This window comes from Sinohyriopsis cumingii, chromosome 6 (genome assembly GCF_028554795.1).
Source record: "Sinohyriopsis cumingii isolate HCF-2022 chromosome 6, ASM2855479v2, whole genome shotgun sequence".
Lineage (NCBI taxonomy): Eukaryota > Metazoa > Mollusca > Bivalvia > Unionida > Unionidae > Sinohyriopsis > Sinohyriopsis cumingii.
In genome coordinates, this window is record NC_142966.1 from 7475170 (window position 1) to 7501134 (window position 25965).

The 25965-nt window shown below is 37.4% G+C and overlaps 2 protein-coding genes across 11 annotated transcripts in view; one reads left to right on the forward strand and one right to left on the reverse strand.

The window, feature by feature from the left end:
• Positions 1–2554, reverse strand: part of LOC149796328 (uncharacterized) — a 90711-nt gene extending 88157 nt beyond the window's left edge. For 2 of the 5 annotated variants that reach the window (XM_089960996.1, XM_089960997.1), the window contains exon 1: positions 2476–2500. The gene's annotated coding sequence lies outside the window, so the exon portion shown is untranslated. Of the gene's footprint in view, positions 1–1120; positions 1140–2475 lie in introns of those variants that run through there. The other 3 variants (XM_089960995.1, XM_089960991.1, XM_089960993.1) reach the window with 3 other exon arrangements.
• Positions 950–25137, forward strand: LOC149796329 (heat shock 70 kDa protein 12B-like). Of its 6 annotated transcripts, none has more exons than XM_089960986.1 (7): positions 2429–2543; positions 5692–5858; positions 6780–6909; positions 10311–10511; positions 21410–21628; positions 22470–22626; positions 23851–25137. In XM_089960986.1, exons 3-7 carry the CDS (start codon positions 6805–6807, stop codon positions 24921–24923), a joined length of 1755 nt encoding a protein of 584 aa, XP_089817112.1. In that variant the 5' UTR covers positions 2429–2543; positions 5692–5858; positions 6780–6804; the 3' UTR covers positions 24924–25137. The 6 variants fall into 6 exon arrangements, with proteins under 6 accessions (XP_089817115.1, XP_089817112.1, XP_089817111.1 ...); XM_089960987.1 differs by lacking the exon at positions 2429–2543 and adding an exon at positions 2675–2821; XM_089960989.1 differs by lacking the exons at positions 2429–2543; positions 5692–5858 and adding an exon at positions 950–1040.
• Positions 25138–25965: the final 828 nt, after the last annotated feature.

Here is a 25965-nt window from a genome sequence, read left to right on the forward strand (position 1 = left end):
TTTCTACAAATAATCTTAGACTATTCGATATGCATACATGTGTATATAGCAAACGAAACAAGATAAACAACATTATGAGTGTGTGTGATTTGGATTTTTAACGTAGCTTTAACAATTTTTCAGTCATATCGCTACGATGTCTGCAGTGTGGCAGTTTATAGTGATGTCTAGCACTGGAGCATCATACCATAGACATGTAGCATGATGTCCCCACCCAGTCACATTATCCTGACACCAGGCCGACCAGTCCTAACACCAACCCTTTAATTCTGAGCGCCAAGCGAGGGAGCTATTAGTATCATTCTTATAAGTCTTTGGTATGACTCGGCCGGGGATCGAACCCACGACCTCCCGTATCCAAGGCGGACCTCTAGGCCACCGGAGCGGTCAGAAACAACACTAGTGTCATTGATAAAGAAAACACTAAGGCAAAATGTAAGGATACTTATGACCTATCTGTTTACCGTAACTGTTGCCGTGGTGGAGTCCCTGAACGCCCAAAAGGTCGCGAGGGTACAAAGCATGTACGTATACATGACCTGATATGGAGTAGTGGAGACATTTTTAACTGAGAGAGAGAGGTTTGTAACACTCTCGCGAAACTTGTACCTCCTGCGTCGACACGCGTAAGGCGGTGATATAAAATTAGCTTGTCATGTACAAATCTGCACTGTGTGGAATACATTAAGTACAAGGGATCAACCTTTCAAATTAATTTTAAGTTTTCCTAGGTGGGCGGTGGGTCTGCAATTTCTTTCAAAACACAATTGTTTCTGTTTTAATTTACTTAATATATTATTTTTACATCTAATGCAATCGATATAATAAATTCTTTCGTCTATAAATGAGATCGATATATTCTTTTCAAGCTATCTGGTGTAGGAAATATTAATAGATCCCGCGTTTCTAGAATTTCCTTTCGGCGCAAACATGACGTTGCATGGCACATAACTACAAAGAGCTCATAAGACTTGTCAATCGTTTCTCCAAACTAGAAACCGATCGATGGATGTGTCAGTCGGGCGTGGAAACAAAAGCAGGTAGATAGCGTTTCTTTGCTGAACTTCACTTCACAGGTCTCCAGAGTATATTTACAGATATAGAAGATTATGTAACTTACCAAATCTTTGCTGTCTTGTGATTTTGTTTTATCCCCGTTATGAATAATCAAACTTAATGAGTATGTTGTTGTTAGGGGTTTAACTCTATTTTCAGCCCAAGATAGGCTATACATCGCGGCCAGTATATTTGGAGTAGGAAGAACCTCAGAAAACCCCGTGAAAAAAGCCCGAGATCGAATCCATGTGGACTGTGGTGAGATATCAGTGATCTTTAAGGCTAATCGCCTTAGACCACTCGATTACCCGGGACTCATCAAAATAGATATTTGTGTGGGGTGGAATTTTACTACTTTACAAGAAAACAAAGGCATAATTATTTGTTATCATTAATTCTCAGTTCAAATAGAAATGTTTTAAAATATGCACACAAAGTCCAGTGACCTGCTATGTATTGTTTTCACAAATTTCTCGACTAAGTTTGAACGAATAAAAAACAAAAGAGAACAAGATTTTAGTATACCCTCAATATTAATGTTATCTAAAAACAAGCGATATCACGATATATTTATTTGTTCTGTGCCAGATATGAAACCTACTGCATCTATCAATCTAATCGGAGGAAAGATTAAAATGTCCAAGGATTAAATCAAACGATATTCCCAAATGGTGAAGCGATGTAAACACTTTATCCTATATTCTAAAAACACATTGTGTGCATCAACCAACCCACCTTTTCCAATAACTACCTTGCACCAGTCAGCACTGACACCAATCAATTCCCTTAACGGAGACAACCATTTTGCCCTAGGAAAGACTTGCATATTTTAAAGACCTTATATATATATATAGTAACACACGGGGGTAGGGCACAACCTAGCAAATCAAACATCATAAAATTGGTGTTGCCCCATTTCCAAAACATCGCAGGACAGCTATCGTTACCCAAAGAAACGTTCGTAAATGCGGTATTACCACAGCCAATATATCTCTAATCAACTAACACCCACACAGTTAGGAGACCTCATTTCACACTTGCATGGAGGTTTACATGCTTTCCATTTGTCTAACCGATTAATGATTCATTCCAAGCCAGAAATATACACCTAATTCCGACTACTCCCTGTCCATAGTAGAACAAAGAATAAGTAAATTCTAACAGATGTATATATATATATATAGAGAGAGAGAGAGAGAGAGAGAGAGAGAGAGAGATTATGTGGCATGTATCTAAGTTGTCTCGGCACGGCATGGCTAGGATTAATGCTGATGCATCAATAAGCTCTATACCTACGTACATTTTCTCTTTCAATGCCGCTATTCGATGTGACAAAGTTTATCATGTCAAATAGTTGCGCAATTGAAGGGAAATAACTCTTCACTCGTCTGTAACAAAACATGACCGGATAATACCTACTTTCGATTCAGATGAGAATGTGTATCGTGTGCTGACAAGATCAACGTGCAGTCGATTGATATCAAATGGCAAGTATTAAGACCCGTTCCGGTATTTCTTTTCTGCATAGTATGATTTCATTGTTTTGTTCTAGATATCGTTAGTCTTTTTATTTTAGCTACTCAGAACTTCTTCCTTGTTGACGGACCCGTCCTTGACATTGGTCACTGAGTTATACATTTCACACGTCAGTTGCGATCCTTACAAAATACATTCGAAGCACGGATAGGTTTCCGAATACTGACAGAATATTAGAACAAAAATCTTACATTTATTGCTTCAGTCTAGTCTACATACTGTAGTTCAGGTAAGAAGTCTAGCTATGATGTGTTTTAGTCTATTTCTCGCCATGTAATTAAATGGTATACATAGCTCCATGTAGGCTATAGTAAGAACAGACCTTACAGGACTTATGTGTCAGGAGTTAGATGGGTTTAAGGCGGACTTGGGCCGTAGCCCCAGTGTGGTTAAGGGTGGAGAAAACATCAAAAAACAATTTAGTACTTCTTACTTGTTTTTGAATAGCAATATTTGATATAATATTTCATGCTGAAGCTAAAATTTGAAAACATACGTATAAAAGCAGTACTCACTATATTCGTGTGTAACTGGGTATCAAAAACATGCTTCAAAAATGCTTGAGAAAATTCTGGATGCGCGTGTGATAGCAATGTTTGTAAAAAACGAGTCTGCCTAACGCGCTATGCGTGAAACGAAACAGTGAACGTATATTCAGAAATATACTACACGTCAATAAAACTTCTGGGCATTATTTGGATGCACTGGCTTGAGACGGGTAGTTTAATTGTATACGCTGTTGTGTCTACATGCACGAACAGAGAGAGAGAGAGAGAGAGAGAGAGAGAGAGAGAGAGAGAAAATGGGGATTGATCAAATACAACTAGAAAACAAGGCAAGATTCCTTCATATGGGGCAGGAAAAGGAAATATGTAGTGTATTATGTGTCATGGCGTGTCATTTAGCAATCTTCTCCGAGAGAGAGAGCCTACACATCACAACAATGCGTATGATATATCTTTTTTATTTCCAAGTAGAATTCTAAAACAAGTTCTTCATCGTCGGTATGGACCTAATCATAAAATAGGTGAACATTGCAATGTTGACAAAAATTTCTTGCACCATTAGTAAGTGCATATTAAGTATGTTTTATAACAAAAAAGTTGTCGTAAATTTACTGTTTTAAAACGCTAATAAAAGATATATTAAAAAAAACCAATGCTATTATAAACACAAAGGCGTTATCATGTGTGGTTGTGTTCAATAGTTAAGGCTAAATAAAAATACATCACATGCACCTGTGTATGATATGAAATCCTACTAGAGATTCTGAACATGTATGCAGCAAACAAGGCTTGTAACTCTGTAACTGAGGATGGTTTTCCTTATCTCCCCTTCCCCACCCCATAATTAACAAACAAAACAAACAAAAACCCAAAAATAAATAAGCAGACGCACGTCGGATTATTTTCTTTCATTTCTCACCCGGAAAGATTGTTTGAAAGAACAAAGTCCCATGCATGTGGCTTTGCAAACATAGTATTTCTGAATGCTTTAATATCATCAGTACAGTATTTAAAAAAATGTTTTCGAGGAATAATTACTGTTTATAAACCTGAAACGTTTGCTTTTCTGTAGCACAAATCCAGAAAAATTGCAGGCATTCACCATCAAACCGTGTTCATTAATGACGTCACTAAGTTGTCTCTATACATAAACCAGCAAACCATGTTCAAGAATGACGTCACTAAGATATCTCTCCAAATAAAACACCAAACTGTGTTCAATAATGACGTCACTAAGATATCTCTCCACATAAAACACCAAACTGTGTTCAGTAATGACGTCAGTAAGATATCTCTCTACATAAACCACCAAGCCGTGTTCAATGATAACATATTGCGTCACTAAGATATCCCTCCACATAAAGCAGGCACTTTTATCACCACCAAACTCTGCAGATAAAATGCATCTATAAATGAATCTATATTATCCAGGCATAACTAATGTAGCATATACATGTACCTATGTATGTGTAAACTGTAGATATCGATCGCTTATCAGTAAACAAGTATACAACATGTTGGACATGTACACTGCATGTTATGTCTTGTTCTTCTCCCACAGCGCGACATACATTTGAATAAGTGAACAATCAGTTTGTTTGTTTGCACTATGGCAATAAGATTCATGCAAGTCTTAACGCAAACACGGCCAGATATCAAGAGGCACTTGACTTATCTCAGTATTTAAAATTGCTGACTAGTCAAAAAATATTGATGGTTATGTACATTTATCAATATCATCTTCATTATGTTTAGCATCATTTGAATCTTTTTTGTTCCATCTTTAGCAATATTGTAATTATCATTTCTTTATAATGACAGGACACAGTTTATATATGAAAATTAAATTTGGTGTTTAACTTAGCGAGGCAAGAGAAGTTTATTAATTTATGGTTATCTAGATACCCACCTTCCCTCTTTTCCCTATTCCGTTACAATCACTGTCTTTTTCTTCTTGTTACCGTGTCGCTTACAGTATCAAGACACAAGTATCACGTTTTGGGGAACGCGATTTTTGTCTTTAATAATGATACAATTTTGTGTTAACGTTTTTTAGTTACCTGCATATGTTGACCCTTTATGTTGACCCTTTATGTTGACCTACGTTTTGTTAATTGACCCTTTATGTTGACCCTTTATGTTGACCTACGTTTTGTTAACTAACCCTTTATATTGACCCTTTATGTTGACCTACGTTTTGTTAATTGACCCTTTATGTTGACCCTTTATGTTGACCTACGTTTTGTTAATTGACCCTTTATGTTGACCCTTTATGTTGACCTACTTTTTGTTAATTGACCCTTTATGTTGACCCTTTATGTTGACCTACGTTTTGTTAATTGACCCTTTATGTTGACCCTTTATGTTGACCCTTTCCAATGTACTATAATAAAGTTAGGTTATGAGCCATTTGTATTTACGTCTCCATTTTATCTATACATTTATTAGATTGTAGTGATTAATTGTTTGATTATGGAAATCCGGTGTGTTGGGGAAACATTTCTCAGCCCGAGTAATTAGCCAATATGTAGGGGCAAACGTCACAGAGTACAGTATTGATGAGATTTAATGATGGCATGGTTCATTTTTGTAGATGAGTTTACGTTAGAGCCGGATAAATGGGAACCGCTCCGTTGGCCTAGTGGTTAGAGCGTCCGCCTCGAATGCGGGAGGTCGTGGGTTCGATCCCCGGTCGAGTCATACCAAAGACTTACAAAAATGATGCTAACAGCTGTCTCGCTTGGCGCTCAGCATTAAGAGGTTAGTGTTAAGACTGGTCGACCTGGTGTCAGGATAATGTGACTGGGTGGGACATCATTCTACATGTCTGCGGCATGATGCTCCAGTGTTAGACATCACTATAAACTGCCTCACTGCAGACATCGTAGTGATATGATTGTTAAAGCTACGTTAAAAATACAAATCATACACACACATCACACACAGATAAGTGGGCATTTCAGCCAAGTAGTTCCTATATAAATTAAAAGATGTTGATTGATAACGTATTTCCATGTGAATTATTCATTTATGGGGCTGATATTTTGCACAATGGAATAATTGAGAAAAGTGTGAAGAGATAGTGCCATTTTATCTGGAGACACCCTTTATTGTTGGCATGATGGTGAAAATGGTGTAAAGTCACATGTGAAATGAGGCTCGAAATCGTGGTTCGACTGACCCAGGCATAAAACAAAACAGTTCCCTTTACTAGGTGTTTTAATCGTGATTTGTATTTTATGGTATTTAGGTACTGACGTTACTTTGCTGAATTTTAACAAGAAGAAGCCATGCAGCTGTGAGATAGTGATGCAGATATGAAATTGAGATATATTATGGTCATTGATTGATTAGAGGATAGTTACTTATAGTCTTGGCGCATTTTTAGTACTTCCAGTTGACATCATTTGTTGTCTAGACGTTCTTGGAAATAAGGGCAAAACAAGGGACTTCGAGCAGTGCTCACTCGAGTGTCTGATTCGCTCGGTAAAAGATCCCTTTGCGTATAACACAGTACAGTCATGAAAATTTAAATGGTACATCTGACAGAGGATTGCTCATTACAAGAAAAAATAGTTCAAATTTTTATGATAACAATGATGATGATTTTCTTCCTCTACTTCTTCCACTAGTCCTTCTTATATTTAGATATTATAATAATATAATTTTTTTTTTCTTCAGGTAATGTTTTTGTAAAGCATTGACGATGTCCAAGAGAAACTATTTGATGGTTGCGGCCATTGACTTTGGCACCACTTATTCCGGATATGCTTTCTCCTTTAAACACGATTTTGACAAGGACCCTCTCAAGGTTCACTCTCTCTCTCAATCTGTCTGTCTGTCTGTCACACACACACACGAGCACACACATGATTTTAGGTTACTGTCTAGGTTGCAGCAGGCTGGGGATGTAGTGAAGTCGGGGTGAGGATTATAGAGGGCCCTAAATGTCGTTTGAAATGAGCATGATACTGTTGGCTATTGTAGTATGATATTGTTGGCTATTGTAGTATGCTACTGTTGGCTACTGTAGTATGATAATGTTGGCTATTGTAGTATGATACTGTTGACTATCTAGTATGATACTGTTGGCTTTAATAGTATGATACTGTTGGTTATTGTTGTATGATAATGTTGACTACTTTAGTATGATACTGTTGGTATTTGTGGCATGATACTGTTGGCTATTGTAGCATGATAACATTGGCTACTGTAGCATGATACTGTTGGCTATTGTAGTAAGATACTGATGGCTATTGTAGCATGATAATGTTGGCTATTGTAGTATGATACTGTTGGCTATTGTTGTATGATAATGTTGGCTATTGTAGTATGATACTGTTGGCTATTGTAGTATGATACTGTTGGTTATTGTATATGATACTGTTGGCTATTGTAGTACGAAACTGTTGGCTATTGCAGTATGATACTGTTGGTTATTGTATTATGATACTGTTGGCTATTGCAGCATGATACTTTTGGCTATTGTAGCATGATACAGTTGGCTATTGTAAGATGCTGTTGGCTATTGTAGCATGATAATCGTGGCTAATGTAGTATGATACTGTTGGCTATTGTAGTATGATACTGTTGGTTATTGTATATCATACTGTTGGCTATTGTAATACGAAACTGTTGGCTATTGCAGTATGATACTGTTGGTTATTGTATTATGATACTGTTGGCTATTGCAGCATGATACTTTTGGCTATTGTAGTAAGATAATGTTGGCTATTGCAGTATGTTAATATTGGCTATTGTAGTATGATACTGTTGGCTATTGTCGTATGAGACTGTTAGTTATGGTATTATGATAATGTTGGCTATTTTAGTATGATGCTATTGGCTAGTGTAGAAGGATACTGTCGAATATTTTAGTATGATAATGTTGGCTATTGTAGCATGATACTGTTAGTTTTTGTAGTATGATACCTCTTGGCTATTGTAGTATGAAACTGTTGACTATTTTAGTATGATAATGTTGGGTATTGTAGTATGATAAGGTTAGTTATTTTAGTATGTTAATGTTGGCTATCGTAGTATGATACTGCTGGCTATTGTAGTATGATACTGTTGGCCATTGTAGTATGATGCTGTTAGTTATTGTATTATGATACTGTTGGCTATTGTAGTATGATAATGTTGGCTATTGTAGTATGATACTGGTAGTTATTGTAGTATGTTAATGTTGGCTATTGTGGTATGATACTGTTTTCTATTGTAGTATGATACTGTTGAGTATTGTAGCATGATACTCTTGGCTATTGTAGCATGATACTGTTCCCTATTGTAGTATGATACTGTTGGCTATTGTAGTATGATACTGTTAGTTATTGTAGTATGATACTGTTGGCTATTGTAGGATGATACTGTTGATTATTGTTGTATGATACTGTTGGCTATTGTAATCTGATATTGTTGGTCATTGCAGTAAGATTCTGTTGGCTATTTCAGTTTGATACTGTTGGTTATTGTGTTCTGATAATTTTGGCTATTGCAGCATTATAATGTTGGCTATTGTAGCATGATACTGTTGGCTATTGTAGCCTGATAATGTTGGCTATTGTAGTAAGATAATATTGGGTATTGTAGTATGTTATGTTGACTATTGCATTATGATACTGTTGGCTATTGTAATATGATACTGTTGGTTATTGTATTATGATACTGTTGGCTATTGCAGCATTATAGTTTTGACTATTGTAGCATGATACTGTTGGCTATTAAAGCATGATAATGTTGGCTATTGTAGTATGTTACTGTTGGCTATAGTAGCAAGATACTGTTGGCTATTATAGCATGAAAAGTTTGGCTATTGTAGTATGATGCTGTTGGCTATTGTAGTATGATACTGTTGGCTATTGTATTATGATACTGTTGTTATTGTAGCATGATAATGTTGGCTATTGTAGCATGATACTGTTGGCTATTATAGCAAGATACTGTTGGCTATTATAGCATGATAATTTTGGCTATAGTAGTATGATACTGTTGGCTATTGTAGTTTGATACTGTTGTCTATTGTAGTATGATCCTGTTGGCTATTGTAGTATGATGCACTGTTGGCTATTGTAGTATGATGCTGTTGGCTATTGTAGTATGATAATGTTGGCTATTATAGTATGATACTGTTAGTATTGTAGTATGATACTCTTGTCTATTGTAGTATGATACTGTTGGCTATTGTAGTGTGATACTGTTGGCTAATGTAGTATGATGCTGTTGACTATTGTAGTATGATAATGTTGGCTATTATAGTATGATACTGTTGATTACTTTAGTACGATAGTGTTGGCTATTTCAGTATGATACTTTTGGCTATTATAGCATGATACAGTTGGCTATTGTAAGATGCTGTTGGCTATTGTAACATGATAATCGTGGCTAATGTAGTATGATACTGTTGGCTATTATAGCATGATACAGCTATCTATTTTAGCATGATAATGATGGCTATTGTAGTAAGATAATGTTGGCTATTGTAGTATGATACTGTTGGCTATTGTAGTATGATACTGTTGGCTTTTGTAGTATGATAATTTTGGCTATTATAGTATGATACTGTTGTTTATTGTAGTATGATACTGTTGGCTATTGTAGTATGATAATGTTGGCTATTGTAGTATGATACTGTTGGCTATTGTCTTATAATACTGTTGGCTATTGTAGTATGATACAGTTTTCTATTGTAGAATGATAATGTTGGCTATTTTACTATGATACTGTTGGCTATTGTATTATGATACTGTTGGGTTTTGTAGTATCATACAGTTTGCTATTGTAGTATGATACTGTTGGCTATTTTACTATGATACTGTTGGGTATTGTATTATGATACTGTTGGCTATTGTAGTATGATACAGTTTACTATTGTACTATGATACTGTTGTATTTGACGAGTATATACAGCGCACATCGTTATATTCTGTGGTGTGTTAACGTGAGAAAATGTGACGTGTGTAAATGTAATTAATGATGTATTAGAATTTGCTCCAATGTAGAAATACACACCGTTCAAATTTTCTTTCACCACTAACTACGTTTAATGTCGAAATTTGCACGCACATGCATATCAGTAGATTGTATATTCATATGTAACTTTAAATATCAAATTAATGGGGTATAAACAATGGGAATATACTGTACCTTGCTGACAGCACCTACCCGCTATAGTAAATTCCTGTTACAATAATTGAAGGACGTATATTATAGATCTCAGCGAACAACTGGACCGCTGGTTCACGTGCGTTGGTGTCGCTGAAAACACCAACCACAGTTCTTATCAATTCGAAAAAAGAGTTCGAAGCGTTTGGCTATGAAGCCGAGGACAGGTACGCTGAATTGGCGGAGGAGGAAGGCCACACTGGATGGTATTACTACAGGCGCTTTAAGATGATGCTTTTTGATAAGACGGTACGCACTGGTAATCTGCTTGTATTCGTATGCAGACAAATTAGCTGAATAATTAGATTTTAGGCAGGTAGCTCGTTTTGATTTATTAACACGCATTAGTTGGAAACTATACTTGTAATCAAAATTTTTGTCAAGCTGCAATCGAGGTAACAGGGTGATCTACTGTCTATATCTTTTCAAGGTTAACATAAAAAGATTCGCATGTAATGTTTCCTTCTTTAATATGTACTGTATTTATTGTGTTTAATCCATGCAACGTTGATGGATTGCCAAAAATATGTATTGTCGTGACTTAATTTCAATCTAAAACTCGAAATGAACGAGCCTCATGGGTGGATGAACATGGTAAGATATAAGGGATAAATTATATCATCCAGAAAAGGTATTTCCAAAATTAATAACTCCTAAGATCAAAATCCGTCCTTTTTTTGCGTCGCATCTGTTGTCAACATAATTTTGTATCTTCACATCATACCGTCCTGTACCAGTTTTATCCATATTTAAACATAAATGTTCCAAAATGATGAAAAATAGACCCATTTGTAGGCATCTTCCTTAACTCAGTATCTTCCATCCTACTGTATTTGGAATCACGTTAACATCTGACTTGCGTCGGGTTATCCATATCGTAGACTATCAATCTTCAAGACAGTAACAAATTTCAAATGCATTCTATTTTTTTTTTAATCATTGTATTAAAGTTGCGCATGTCGCAATCCACATTTTTGCCAAAAAGTGTCTTAACTATTGTGATATGACATACCAACAGTGTCCGACATAAATTTCTTTTTGGTTTCGTGTCGATGTTTAACATGTAACTTTAAATCTGTGTGTTATAAAAAAGTAACCTGCCATTTTGAAATTAAAAATTGCGTGAGATTGCCAGAGGTACACAGGACCCGTAAATCCTTGATTATCTAAGTTACTCAACCTCTATTAAATGTTTCATAATGACACATTACATTAAAGAAAACCCCATGTTTTACTTTATTTATAATCAGTTGTAGCAGCAGCAGAGAGACTGAGCCCACCAACTATTCCGTCCAACAGAACCCTCTATCGAGAACACTCTTGATAGAGGGTCTTATTTCACAAAATAAACCCTCTATTCAGAAAACTATGATAAATAAGCCTTCTCTGCTGACTAGAAGAGTTATTTCATGAAAAATAACTAACTATAAAAATACTTCTTGACTCCGGGGTCTACTAGACGAAACACTTGGTGGCTCAGTCTCTCTGCTGCTAGAAATGTAAATATTTTTAATCCTTCAGGATTTCTAACTAAAAATTGTATCCAACCCAACTCGATACCGTGTCCGAGGATCATGTAAATGTATTGTTACAAATCCGTATGGTTTTGCCTGAGCACGACTAAAGAAATTTCTGAATTTATTTATGTCCATGTCACCGCTGCACCAGGTCTGATGAATATTTCGTAACGTGTGTGCGTCAACGCCGTTAAATACCGCGAGAACGTTACAGTTATCTCTGATCACTTTCGTAATTTGTGTATACCGTTGAGTTACATAAATCACATCAGTGTTTTTATCTCTGCCGCGTGAAAATATCCTGGCAGGGTTTGATTGTTTGTCCAACATGATATCATCGTACACGACTAAATTATTAATACTCCATCAATATCATCGATACTCGGTGCTTCATCAATATCAGTTATAAAATCAACAACATCTTCTTCACTTATCGATTTTGCACTTTCGTTAAAATCTTTTAATACCTGATAACATCGTTGATCGTCCACTGATGGTGCTATCAAATATAATTTATCCCACTTCATCCACTTCATTATTAAATTAAGTAACAACTGCATCTTACCCGACCCAGATGGGCCTATAATAATCATTCGATCAGAATTTGGTAGCACTGAGTTATGTTTGATTGGCTCTCGTCGCTTTGACGCAGAAAAGTCAGTGATCTCCATTAGATATATCATAAAATAAATATTAATTTATATTGTGTGAAAGCCGAGCACATACCCCAACTGCGGATATGACAACAATTACAACAAAAAATAATCGACAAGCGCTTACAGGCAAGTGTGATCGATGCGGTATAAAAAAGTTTAAATTTATTATAAAAAAAGGGAGGTGATATCGCAGCCAAGTTAGCCAAGTTACCAGGAACACCGTGGGCTAAATACCCAGGAGAAAAACATCTTCCAGGATATAATTACTGCGGTCCAGGAACCCGACTTGATATCAGACTTGATGCTCACGATCAGATAATTCCAGGTGAGTATCCGATAAACGCTATTGATAAGGCGTGTCATGCTCATGATGTAGCTTACCGAAGCAAGGATTTGCAACAGCGCCATCTCGCGGACGTGAAATTAATTCATGCGTTAAATGCCATCCCCGATAAATCTTTCAAAGAAAAGTTAGCTAGCTGGCTAATAAAATCTGCGATGAAATCTAAGCTTGTATTAGGCGCTGGTAATTAATTATAATGGAGTCGATTTATTATTCCCCAAGAGGATACTGGAGAGGTAGCGCAGCAATTAGTAAACTCGCTGAAGCAGCAAAAGTTACAAAAGTTACTGCTAAAAATTGGTTATCCCGACAGGCAATATGGCAAATTTATCTACCGCGCCCTAAACAAATTCACTTTGCACATTTCGATGTTAGTGTGCCAAATGAGGTTCATCAGGCTGATATATTATTTCTGCCACATGATACTATCCGAAGACGTACATACAAGTACGCGTTAACTGTAGTTGATGTTGCAAGTAGATACAAAGATGCTGAACCGTTAACGACTAAAACAGCATCCGAGGTTGCTTCTGCGTTTAAACGAATTTATCAACGTGGTCTACGTTGGCCAAATTTATTACAAGTTGATCCTGGCAAAGAATTTCAGGGTGCAGTATCATCACTGATGAAACAACATAACGTCACCATCAGACGAGGACATACTGAAATTCATCGCGATCAGACAATTGTTGAGCGGTTATTTGGATATCAATACGCGAAGGAATTTATTCAGGATACGAGATCGCGCTAATGGGTTGCAAGATTACCAAGCGTGATAGCTGCGCTAAATAGCGAGATCACACGAACAACCAACATGAAACCTGCCATCGCGATCACAAAAAAACATATACCCGTACGACGTGATTCTTCAGCACAGCCGATACTGGGTGATGTTACAGTTAGATATTTATATGAACCGGGTGAACTTGAAGGTGGTAAACGAAGAGCGACTGATCCTATCTGGAGTGTTACCACACACAAGATATCCACCGTGACAAGATCCACTGGTAGACCAGCAATCTACAGGTTGGATTCAACTGCTCCTCAACGCGGATTCGCACGTGAGCAACTTCAGGTAATTCCCGAGGACACACAATTACCACCCCGATCACTTAACTAGCACCTCTACGTCGATTGCACTCAAGACAGGTCAACATGATATTATCATGTGTATGACCGCGATTGTTATCTTTTCTGTCTACGGTAAATTGCCTTGAATTTTTATTCGAATACTGCCATAGCATTATACAATTACAGCTCACGCAGTGATTATTCTGCTGTTGTTTTAACTCAGTAATAAAGTAACATCAAGGTCGAAATCGCGATTATTTTTTTTGTCACTCTGTTTGTAACCGGCGAGTTTTTTTCTTATTACATCACCATCGCTGTTGTTTTCATTATTAATTTTATCAGCTATTGAATCTTCCAAGACAATCCTTCGCAGTTGAGATATTCTTCTGACTCTGGACACAGCCAAGTAGGCTAAGTTTGACCATTCGATTCCATCATCAACAATCCAGACAGTTGTATCACTGATAGTTAGTCCTTGAGATGAATGGTCATTGCGTATCCTAGCGTCCACGGGGATTTATTCATTTTTAGTGCGTCTTTGACATCATTAATATCAACTAACACAATATCATTCAGTGCTAAATTCTGTTTCTCTGTCCCTGACGCAGTCAGGCGCCCTGGTATATCAATATCTATATTCTGTAACCGCGTATCAGCTGGTCTATAACATAATGGCACTGGCAGCATTGGAAACTTTTCTTGTTGTAATTGAAATAACTGCTGTTGAAGTGTGTCTCTGACTATCTTTCTACTTGCTACTATCAAATCGTCTGGTTTCCACGAGCTCCAAAAGTCGCTCATTGAAGTTTCAGGAATCATCTCGCGCATAATTTCACATTTAATTTTATTCGGTTGTAATCTGATTAATGTTTTAAATTCTTTCAACGTTGCATCAAGTGCTCTATGATCATCAGACACTTCTTCGTAATAATCAACAAAATCTTTTAACCAATCATGCGGAGATGCGCCGACAAACGGAGTTGGTTGACCGTGATCGCCGCACATAATCACTGCAGTATTTTTCGTTAGCAGCCAATCAAGAAATGTTTTTAATGTTTCCAAGGGCACCGTACATATCTCTTCCCAAATTATTTTCTCGGGAATATATTTTGTTCCCATTCGATCTGGCGTCCACACACCGCCGCTGTATTTGAAAAAGCTGTGATAAGTACAAGAATTGACTCCTCGCTGTTTCATCTCCCTGGCAAGCCTGTGTGTAAGTGTTAGCACAATCATATCCGATTTTCCAAATAATTCAATCGCTCGAGTTGTTTTACCAGACCCGCCCGGCCCGTTTAAATAAACGGTTTTGTGTCTAGTGATTGGATCATACACAGATGGTGCGTTCGACATTTCTGACATTTCTGATAATTTACAATAACCATCCTTAATTGCAACATCAGCGGATTCACAATATTCGTGTAACATCTCCGCTTTTATTCTCCACGAACTCCATAATTCATCAGTGCTTGTAAAACGAGCCAATAATTCTGAATATTTTTTACTGACATAAATTGAATCCGTTGCAACTCTAACTGCGGTGTCAGGAAATCGATTTATCATTGATAGCAAATTTATAGAAACATAACCCAGCATTGAAGATCTTAAATGTGTGTACTGAGGCGATTCTCCTTCGATATAACTTACAATTGTTCCCAACTTTCTTCCGTCGGACAAGAACACATCCTCCCGATTACAAAATATATTTCTCGCAACAGCGTCAGCAATTATAAAATCCAATTCAGCATAATCGATAATCAGTCGCGAGTGATGCATTTTATGATCAAATGCTGCACCTTGAGTAAATTTACCGATTATTCTTCGTCCGAGATCTTTTGCTGCTTTTTCACTATTGCTATGTTTTATCTTGAGAACGTTAGGAGCCTCACTGACAGTGACATCCATCGGAGTATTTGGACTCTCTCGTGCATACTCGCTAATAACTTCATCTACACCGACACGCTCCGGTGTTGGCAACCAAACTGAGGTCTGTGGTTGATATGATATGATTGCTTCACTGACAGTCAACGATACCAGTATTCGGCTGTCAAGCATATATCGCAATAACACTATTGGTACCCAGCGCTTTTCACTGAAGTGTCTGCCAAACCAAACATAGCAGCACGGATGAAGTCCCACGGCGAATTCAAACGAAGTCACATGAGCAAATCCTGTCAGGTCAAAGTCGGGTAAAACGCCGTTTATAGCAACTCGTGTCATCGAGTTCGTGGGGTGTCCAAACCGCGCAAAGTATTCTCGGCACTCGCCGTTCCCGAGAAAGCTTCCTGGGTAGCAAGCAATCATATCCACGGAAATCATATCTCAGTAGTCATACCGGGTATTCCATAACCCGCCATGCCCATACTCGACACAACTCAATTGTATATCCGAAAGAAACTGCCTTCGGGTTGGTCTCCACGAATTTCTTTCTCTTGCGGCGTGAGCGGCAACACTTGGAACTGTGAAACAATTAACCAATAACTGCTCAATGTCTTCAGAAACGCTTGCGTTTCTCACATATTTCTCTGCGAGTTTTTTCATTTGTTGTTGCAACGACTCCGTCCGGTATAATTCCCCGTTGGGTTTTACAAATTGATCATACTCGGAATCTTCGGAACTCCTAAATAACCACACTGACACAGGGTCGGTTTTACCCAGTGTGTAAATAGCATCAAATATGTTTCCGGAATAATGTTTGACAACATGATCTCGTGGAAATATTGTAACTGCATCAGTCCAGGCATGAGAGTTATGATCAATAATTTCAATCGGTGATCCTGACTTTTTATAATGCTTCGAACTATATAATATTTCCCCGGTTAGTGTTTTTACTGTTATTGAAAATTTTAATTTACTTGATAGCACAGCAACATCATTTATTGATGCCCCAGTATCCTTGACTTGCTCAGCCCATGCTGTTATTTTTTCACGTCGCAGATCGGTTAAACCGTTTCCTCGTTTTGCGTTTTTAAAATGTTCCATTACTCGCTCGGCTACACAATTCAGCGTTGAAAATCCTTCGGATTTTGATGACGTAGTCATTCGCATCGGGGTGAGTTTATCAATTTTTGTTTTTTTTTACCAGATAGATTCCATAAACGACTGCGGTTACAGGATACGCTCGAGCGTAATATGGTTTATCAATCCCGGTCAGCATTCCTGGTTTGGAATCTTTACTTAACAGAATGGTCTTTCCGTTAGCAAGAACAGGGTCGAGTTTGTCACGGATAATCCATTCATCGTCTTCAACGTTGACGATAAATTTTATTCTGAAAAAATATTTCTTACTGTGTTCATCGCTTTGATGAATATCAAATAGATAATCAATAATTGTTTTTGCTCGGGCATCAGTCATTGTAGCATCGATGAGTTCGTCAACATCGATGCTGTCATCGATGATTTCGTCAATGTCGCGGATAATTTTAAATGACGACCATACATGAGAAGCGCCGTCGTCGCGGAATTCTTTTTTACCCTCCCTGAGAATATTAAATAGATCAGTTAGATTCCGCCGTCGTGAGTCTCTGTTTAGCCTGTCAAGATCGAATCTCCCAGCGCCAAATAAACCCTTCATATTATATTTAAGACAAATATTTAAATAAGAAATATTATATATACAATGAATAACTGCAAGTGGTTAAAAGTTGGATCCGTAACAGTCTGTAATAAGCCCTGCAGGAAGGAATTCTGCGGTGAACATATACAAAGCATCAAACGAGGAAGCACAGGACCTATTCCCTGCCTGCGATGTGGCATTGGTGTCAAGGGTAAAACACAATTATGTGCGGGATGCGGGGGGAAACGATACCGTGAACTCAAGCGATACTACAATAAAAAAAAATAATGGAGATGCGCTGAAATCCGAGAGTGATTATATAACTAAGTTTTCAGATAAATTATAAATTAGACAAATATATTATTACATAAATGAGCCAAGAATTTGTCTCACATCCAACCGTTAAAAATTATGAAGCATCACGTGAGGGAATAGTGAGACACTGTAGATTGAAAAAACCAGTTGGTGCTGTTAATAATACTGGTTATCTCCGATTTAATGCTGGAGGTAAAAATATTATAATCACAGGGTCGTGTTTGAGTGTTTCCGAGGAGAGATCAAAGACGGTCTTGTAATTGATCACATTGATGGACAGAAACTTAATAATAATTTATCCAATCTGAGAGCTGTGACGCAGAGCGAAAATTGTAGGGCTGGTAATACTGGCTGTAACGATAAAAGAGCCAAGAAGGTTGTTTCCATAAATTTAAATACAAATGAAGAAATAATATTTCAATCGACATATGCAGCTGGCAAGCATTTTGGTATTTGTAGGGCTTCAGCACGAAGAGTCGCAGAAAATATTATCAAATCAACTTTTTCACGTAAGTTTGATAGCTGGATTATATTTTCTTATGTAGATAACTCTGCAGTGACTGTGTGAAAATCGAAGGATTTTTGAAGTCAATGATACAATTATTTCCCCCTTGTCACCTTGACAGCGCGCTATAACACTTTACAGGTACGAGCAGACGATTTTCTGCACAAGGAAGCAAATAACTTCCCTTCATTTTATCACCCTTCATTTTATCAAGGTGACAGCGTCAAAAATGATTTTATCCCTGACAAAGTCATGAAAAATGTCTACGATTACCTTTCAACATTTGTCTACGTGCAGCGAAACCTAAATTAAATTCTTCATTAGCACCATGAACCACCGGCCACACAGCAGCGTCAGCGGTATTGATATCGTTTCTTGGTCGTCTAATATTGTACTGATCACTGTTAGGAAAATTAGAAGTGTCCTTGGCAAACATCATTGATGGACCGGCTGATCTTGTATAATCATCAGAATATCTTGCTAGACCAATTATTGTTGTAGCAACATCGACATCCTTTTGAATTGATTCAATATTTTTTCCATCAATCATGTAGATAGCACTATCAAACAAGGCCATAATTCCGTTATTGACAAAACCGATTTTAACATACGGACCGTATTCTGTGTCATCGGTTTTTATAATTTCACCTTCTACCTCAATAAATGCTTCAGCAGGCAGGAAATATCTACTTGTACCCTGAACCTGAAGTTCAATTCGTCCTCGTTTATTTGGTTCTCGTGCGTCATAAGAGTAATACTGATAATCACGCACTGATTCATTTTTAAGAACCGGTTCGTCTATGTCGAATGCTGGGTCGGATTCCCGTTTAAACATTTTATTATAGAAGTTATCGTCTAAAACGAAGACCACTTCCCGCAATCAAACTTGTGTTTATTTGTTCAGGATTTATCAGCGCCGCTAGTTTTTGATTTGCGGCTTCATTTATTACTTTACTAACATTTGCTGGCATGTCTGCGGTGGCTGGTAATTTTACCGGCGGAGGTTTTCTACGTATCAGTCGTGCTAGTCTGTCCTTGATTGCCAGGAATGCTTTACCGGCAGCGCTACCAACAGCGGCAGTGGCTTTATCTTTAATAACATCAATGGCTTTCATCGATAATTGTTTTGCGATCGGTATTGCTTTAGGTGCCATCCTCGCAAATAAACCCTGAACAACATCGCCTAGTCCGTTTCCATAAGTCATCCTGTATACGGGTACTCGTGAATTTACAACCCTGACCATGACTGGTCTACGATGAGAATTGTGTACAATCATTTTATTTAATTGTTATTTCTCTAATCGATGTCGACGAGTTCACCAATAAGTTCTCGATAGATGTAAGTATCCATGATGCCACCTTGAAATAATCGCTGACAGATATCAGCCGTTTCATTAATTAGTTCTGGTGAGTTATTTCCGGCACGCCTTCCTCCTAAGAGAACTTCTAGCCGTGATACATCATTGATGATATTATCAGGACAGGTAATGTGACCACCAAGACCACTACCAGTAGCACCGGGAGGTCCCCCTTCTTCAAATTCCTTAGCTAACTCCCGCCGTCGTTTTTCTAATGGTGGCCGAGGTGTAGTAAGTTGATATGAAGACGGTAGAAGTGTATCAAGCTGATGTAAAGGCTGCAGGGATGGAATACGTTGAAGTGAAGGCGGTAGCTGTCTTTCTACTGATGGCGGAGGTGACTGAGTGGATAGTTGTTGTTCTACTTGTTTCACTTTCTCATTATAAAGTCTCTCTACTTTCTCAAAAAAAAAACCAACTCTGAATTCTAAATCATCATCTCTGGCTTGCTTTTTATTTTCATATATACGATATATCCATTTGATAAGACTATCATCGTTTATTTTTTCAAAGCCAGGCTTTAAGATACTGGATTTATTAAATATACTAATTAATGTTTTTTCAGGTAGTTCTTCACTTTTAATATTTCTAATATCTTCGACAAACCGTTCTCTAAATTTTTAATCATTGCAACATTTTCTTTTATTGGTTTAGGTGTAAGTTTTTCTTTTACTCCAGCTACTTCAGTACGAATTTCACTGACCCCTTTAAGTATTTCTTCGCCGACGGACGGAGGTTGAGCTGCAGCTATATCAGTTGGAAGCTCTCGTAAAATCTTTTTTGTTTGTTTAGTTCTTCTAGCAATCTTTTCAGTCTGCTCAGCGGTTTGTTTTAGCACTGGAAGAATGCCCTTTTCATCTCCCAATAAAGCTCTTTCAGTGACCGCCGCAGCTTTCTCAGTAGCTGTTGTAACGGGTTTAAATAATTCTTCTGCACCTGTTGCAAATTCAACTTGTGCTTGCTGCCGTGCTTGTAATTTTTGTCTTACAGAATCTCTCACAGGAAGAAATTTTTTTATTGCTTCTAGTCGCTCTCGAGCCAGTCTAGCAGAATGTGCTTCTCCAATGTTGGCCATTATTGTTAACTTAAATTTTTAATTCACAGCAGAAATCCTAGAATGTTTACATTTCTAGCAGCAGAGAGACTGAGCCACCAAGTGTTTCGTCTAGTAGACCCCGGAGTCAAGAAGTATTTTAATAGTTAGTTATTTTTCATGAAATAACTCTTCTTCATGAAATAACTCTTCTAGTCAGCAGAGAAGGCTTATTTATCATAGTTTTCTGAATAGAGGGTTTATTTTGTGAAATAAGACCCTCTATCAAGAGTGTTCTCGATAGAGGGTTCTGTTGGACGGAATAGTTGGTGGGCTCAGTCTCTCTGCTGCTGTAGCTGAGTAGATAAGAAGACGAAACGATGTAGGAATCGAGAAAAGTCTATGCCGTGTCGTTGAACTGACATGTCACGTGTGTGTTTCATTTTACCTTTTCATATATGGTTGTGAAAAGAGTTTAGTTTGTCCAGTTAGACCAAAAACATGTAGGATGAGAAAAGGCAGTGGTGTACGTTGGGAACTTTATATAGATAACTATTTTGGTGAAAGCTGTAGCTGGTTAATTTTATTTCTAACTCTCAGTCATTTGTATACTTAAGTCTGTTTTAAAGTTGTTTGTTTGGTACGTCGGGATTGTTAACACTTGAGGAAGACGAAAACATGCCATTTTATTAACATATAAACTCAAAGAATATAAACCGCAAAGTGTTCCTCAATTTGTTTCTTGCATGAATACCGTTTATTAATGTCTTTCTCGATTTATAATATTTGAAAGGATTTGACTAGAGGAACTATGTTAAAAGACCTAGAAGGAAAGGAAATGCCGGCGATGACTGTGTTTTCCATGTCCATTCATTACCTGCGGAACCACCTTCTGGAGACGCTCAAAACTCGCGATACTGGAACAGCTGACTCCGACATCCTTTGGGTCCTCTCAGTTCCGGCTATATGGAACGATTCAGCCAAACAGTTCATGAGAGAGGCTGCACAAAACGTGAGTATGGTCAAATGGACCATGTCTCGTATCTCTCTGTTATTGCTAAGTGACATAAAGATCTTAAAGTGACCTGCGTACGGGCAGTCGAATAGAGGCGGTAGGAGGTTAAAAAATAGCCTGATGTATTACGGAAATTTGTGAGACAATTATCCGTAAGAACAGCAAGACTTGTCAGTGGCCTTTACATATAATTATGCATTCGTGTATTAAATTGTTCACGTTAGATAAATTCAGACCAACTCAGCAACACGAAATCGTATTATTGTACAAGACAAACAGTATTCATATCTGTGTTGAAAAAAATGCCGAAATTATTATATTTGACATGAATGGTTCGTATTTGAGTACTATATTTGTTAGGAGAGATTCAACAGATAATGTATGGTAAAATAAAGACACTTTTGAACGTCGGTCTCGAAGACAACTGAGGCGCTATGGCTCAATGGCTAAAGCATTGGACTCGTGACCACAATGGAGTGGGTTCGATTCCTACCACCGGATCAGCCGTAATCGGATATTCTGGTGTGTCCTTTAGCAAGACACCTTGCTCTACTTGCCTAAATACGGTATACCTTTCAGGTGTTGGTAGGCCATCTCTAACATACTCGGAATATTACTGTATAATTTTATAATCCCCGTTTTAATAATTTTAGCTGGTGGAGAAGACAACCACAATTTACATTATGATTGATATCCATAGTATTGATGTGTGACAACCTAAATGTATATAACTGTTGCACAGTAAGTATTAAAATTATTTATACTGTTATGCACAGAAATCAAATTTATGGACTTGTGATTCAAGCGAAGGGCGTTATACTTTCATTTTGCAAAGCAGGCTGGAATCAACGGAGAGCACCTAATGATAGCATTAGAACCGGAAGCAGCGTCCATGTTTTGCAAGCATCTTCCCGTAGATCGTATTTCGGGTGCATCTGATACAGGAATCAGCGTATTTAGTCCCGGAACAAAGTATCTTGTTCTCGACGCAGGAGGTAAATGATCCCTTTCATCCATTTCGGGAATGGCATGATTTAGTTTTGTGTACCTTCCTTGGTCATCACACCATGTCTTTGGGTCATATGACGTCAAATAAGCACATCAGAAACAATATATCGTAATTATTCTAACCGATAGGATTATATCGGTAACGTCATTTTATTTAGTAACAGGTACAAATAGTTCATCAGCTGGCACTGGAACAAGGAATTAAAATTTGGGGGTAGTTTTTAAAACTTTACCACAAAAGATTTACATTTAATTTTGAATTAACTCCCTACACATGTAATTGTAAAGCTAAGGTTACTCATCCGCAAAACCGTCGATTATGGTTTCAATGCATGCACTCACATAAATAGACAAACACTGTGAAGACATCTTTGCATGCACGCACATGTACAGTTACGACGGTTGTCTATAATGTTTTTCAAATAATACGACTTTGTAATGTTTTAGTGAAGTTTTAGAAACAAAGTATAAAAGAAACATAAATTTCTTGGATTAATTAGCAGCTGATTAAATATTTTTACCAGTTGGTAATTCCAATACTATAAGTTAGGTACTTCTATCAGTTAAAAGTAGCTACAATGCCTAGCTTTGGCTGCGCTTCTTTAAACTAAAATATGGCTAAAATACATGGTGTAATGACCAAAACGGGCACATCAGTTGTAAACGCGTCTAATAATCTGGAGAATATTGATAAGAGACACAGTACTGGGATGAACGTTTTATTCCATTCGGTAATCAACTATGACATGTAAGTCAAACAAGATAGCTTATAGTCCATTTCATATTGTTTTTGGTTCAACTAACTGAGCTTCAAAACGTTCCGAGAAAAAAAACGTTTTTTCATAAGCCACATGAGGAACACTAAAAGTCACGAATTTACCTTCCAATCTTTTTAAATCAACCAGCCAGAAATTTGAACAAAATTAGGGCATTTTGGTTCAGCTTAGTTGATTGAGAGTGGGAAGGATTGCATTGGTACAGAATCAATAACATTACGGAAAATAAGTATGGGGCTTCATTTTTATGAAAGCTGGTATTTGTGAGAAAATGGAATCCTGTAATTTTCCAAACTATTTGTTTCCTGTCACTTCCTTAACAAGATGCCAGTACAAAAAAGCCAGCTTCTCTTTACTACTAAATTCCATGAAATTCGAGATGTTGTGATGTATTTGTAGATTACGTTCGCCAATAAATATCAACAACATTTTCAGGTGGAACAGTAGATATCACCGTCCATGAAGTGCTTCCAGACAGAAAAGTACGAGAGCTCCATAAAGCAAGTGGTGGAGACTGGGGTGGTACTCAGGTCGACGAGGCCTTTAAGCAGCTTTTGATTAAAATCGTGGGAAATGATGTCATGTTCAGATTTTCCCGAGAACATACAGCCGACTTCCTAGATATGTACAGAGAGTTTGAAACAAAAAAGCGAGCTATTAAAGGCGACATTGAGGGAAAAGTTACATTCAAGATACCAATCGCATTGAAAGATATCTTCGAAGAAACAACAAGTGAGGACATAAAAGATGCGATTGCACAGACTATATATAATGCAAAACTAAGCTGGACTGGCGACAAGCTGCGAATCGATGCTGATTTGATGAAAGGTCTTTTTGACTCTGCCATCAGCGGGATGACCAATCACCTGAAACAACTCTTCGAGGAACCCACTGTCAAAGGGACAGACACAATTCTTTTGGTAGGTGGTTTCTCAGACTCACCTTTGCTGCAGGAAGCTATTAGAAAAACGTTTCCGCAGAAACGTTTAATCATACCCTACGATGCTGGACTGGCTGTATTGAAAGGAGCTGTTATATTCGGCCATCAACCCGAATCAATATCTGCACGTGTTGCAAAGTACACGTACGGCATCGAGGTTTATCGTAACTTCAACCCAAATATCCATCCTTTAAGCAAGAAGGTCGTGATTGATGGCATAGAAAAGTGCAAAGATATATTTTCCAAGCATGTAGAAAAGGGTGAGGCTGTAATCGTTGGTGAAGCCAAGCCAGAGCAAAGATATACACCCGTGGAGGATGGGCAGAAAACATTGGTTATGAACGTCTACATATCTACAGATCGTGATCCGAAATTTGTAACAGAAAGCAGCTGCCGATTCCTTGGAACATTGGATGTTGATGCACCGGTTGTGGACGGGAAAACATCAAAGGAATATGGGGTGTGGACGAAAATGATATTCGGAGATACCGAGTTAAAAGTTGAGGCAAGAGATGAGAAGAATAATAAAGTGACAAGATCTAGTTTTAACTTTTTGGGACAAGCCTAACCGCTGTTTTATTTCCATGTTCTTCTGTCAAAACTGGCTTCACCTAACCGTATGAGTTTCTAATATTTCAAATCGCATATTAAACTAAATAAGGATGGGAAAGTTTCTTCATCAGAAAGCAACATGCATGCAATTACGAAACCAATGGTATAATTTTGTTTAAAAAAACTATTATCTATCTTGGTTTGAAATTAAATTCATCTTTTAAGCCATACACTAGACTAGATCGTTGTTTTTTCCTTGACACCATGACTGGTACATTTAATCGCATCAGGTTCTATCTTAGATTTAGGAGAGATTCTTTCTTTTGCAAATAATTTGTCCGCTTGTGTTCATCTTTCTAATAATGCCCTTATTGCGGCTTTACACTATCTGTCACATGCTACGTACAATTATGTTAGAAATTTTAAATTTGATTTTTTTGAACTTTTGTTTTGAGTAATATTAATTAACTCAAGAACAGATACTCCTTAGATTTAAAATGAGAAAGTTACTTTAAAATAAAGAAAGTGAAACATTGTAAGACCAGGGTTTCCATTCATGAAAACGTTGCTAATTGTCTCGATTGATCTCAAGCAAGCACATCGAATTGAGATAGAAACAAACCAAAGAAATACTAAACAGGAGGTAATTCAAGGATATACATTTATTTACACTGTATCCAAGTAATTATTATTGTAGACGTATCAGTGCTACTGAGTCTACGATTTCTTATGTATCCTTCTAATCTTCCCCCTCTCTCTCTCTCTTTCTCTCATTTGCTCGTTTTTCGGTCTGGTTTACCATCATAGGTCGATCGATCGATGGATCGAGAGAGAGAGAGAGATGCATTTAGGTCTGTACTGTCATTTAAAAAGTTCTAAATGGTAGTTTTAGAACAGGATAGAAGTTAAAATAAAACGATATATCAACAGATTACATTACATATGTGCTTGATAACCAAGGAATTCACAGTATGGCTTTGTGTCTTTTGGGCTTTTGAAACCTTGTCTCATTGTAGAAACATCAAACTGAATGTGTACACATTCCTTTGTAACTACTT

Bases quoted from the DNA above. Each gene is read 5' to 3' on its own strand.
- LOC149796329 (XM_089960989.1), top strand. From the start codon at position 6,805: ATGTCCAAGAGAAACTATTTGATGGTTGCGGCCATTGACTTTGGCACC. The intron at 10,512-21,409 runs GTACGCACTGGT...AATATTTGAAAG, and splicing joins TGATGCTTTTTGATAAGACG to GATTTGACTAGAGGAACTAT. The intron at 22,627-23,850 runs GTAAATGATCCC...CAACATTTTCAG, and splicing joins TCTTGTTCTCGACGCAGGAG to GTGGAACAGTAGATATCACC.